Source organism: Myotis brandtii, unplaced genomic scaffold, assembly GCF_000412655.1.
Source record: "Myotis brandtii unplaced genomic scaffold, ASM41265v1 scaffold819, whole genome shotgun sequence".
NCBI classification, from domain to species: domain Eukaryota; kingdom Metazoa; phylum Chordata; class Mammalia; order Chiroptera; family Vespertilionidae; genus Myotis; species Myotis brandtii.
This window is the reverse complement of record NW_005371320.1, coordinates 633,091-634,123: the sequence shown is the minus strand read 5'-3', so window position 1 is coordinate 634,123 and position 1,033 is coordinate 633,091. Positions and strand designations below refer to the sequence as shown.

General features: G+C 62.9%; 1 protein-coding gene across 1 annotated transcript in view; it reads left to right on the top strand.

Moving 5' to 3' along the window:
• Positions 1 to 1,027, top strand: part of ZNF839 (zinc finger protein 839) — a 9,633-nt gene extending 8,606 nt beyond the window's left edge. Inside the window, exons 8-9 of the mRNA XM_014531620.1 lie at positions 124 to 251; positions 883 to 1,027. Coding sequence (XP_014387106.1) covers positions 124 to 142 — 19 coding nt within the window. The 3' untranslated portion in view covers positions 143 to 251; positions 883 to 1,027. The remainder of the gene's footprint in view (positions 1 to 123; positions 252 to 882) is intronic.
• Positions 1,028 to 1,033: the final 6 nt, after the last annotated feature.

Genomic DNA, 1,033 nt, shown 5'->3' with positions numbered 1-1,033 from the left:
GGGGTGGGCCCTGCCTGGCAGGGGTGGGGACGGCTGGGTTTGACTTCACTCTCAGCACTGCTCTAGGAGGGGAGGTGCGGGCTGCCTGCACCTTCCGTTCCGCTGACTGTCCGCTCTCCCTAGACCGCAGGGGAGACGCTGACTTCAGCGAAAAGGCCCAGAAGGGCAACTCTGCCCCAGGAGCCCCCCGAGGCTTCCGCCTGCAGCGGCGGCCAGAGGACACCGGCGGAGTCCCCGGGCGGCCAGCAAGGGTGAGATGCTGTGTGGTTACAGCTGTGGCTCAAGGGCCTGCTTTTCAGGGCCGGAGCCCCTGTGGCCACATTTAAGAGAGCCCTCCGGTTTCTCAAGAGCTTTATCTCGGCTTCCCCACGTTCTGTCGCTCATATGCGTCCCCAGGAATCTCGAGGTCTTGGAGGTTTTCTTGGGTCCCGTGTTGAAATGAAGAGCCGTGTGGTGGTGGGTGGTGTGCCAGGAGGGGCCCAGGACTCCCCCGAGTCTGGCTAGGCTTTCCGGAGACTGGGCTCCGAGTGCCAGCCGAGATGTAGCATTTGCAAACATGACGTATTCTGGCTTTCAGTCCTGCCCTAGGTGGGCACCTTGAACCTGGGCATGTGGAGAACCATGGGAAACTCTCTTACAAGCCAGCTTCGCAGGGCCGCCCGCTGGTGCGGGTCTCTGACCCGCGGGACCCAGCTCCCCTGCCCACGGGGCTGCACTTCCTCTCGTGGCTTCGTCCGTCCCGGGAAGCTCCAGTCCAGGCAGCAGGAGTTTATGTTTTCCTTTTGCTGGACATGCGTGTGGGCAGCCTGTTTGGATAATGAGCGCAGCGCACAGGCCATGACACAGTCCGCGGGTGACTTCCCGTTTTCCTTGCTGTTTAAGGTTAGCCCCTCGAGTCAATGGGACCGCCTGTCCCCGTCGTGAGGAAGGCCACACCACACCGAGGTCTGCGGGCGACAGCAGCACGGGCTGGGCCAGCAGCTGAAAGCGCTTGCCGGGGTAGCAGCCAGGAGCCTGTGTGTGGAGCCCCTCT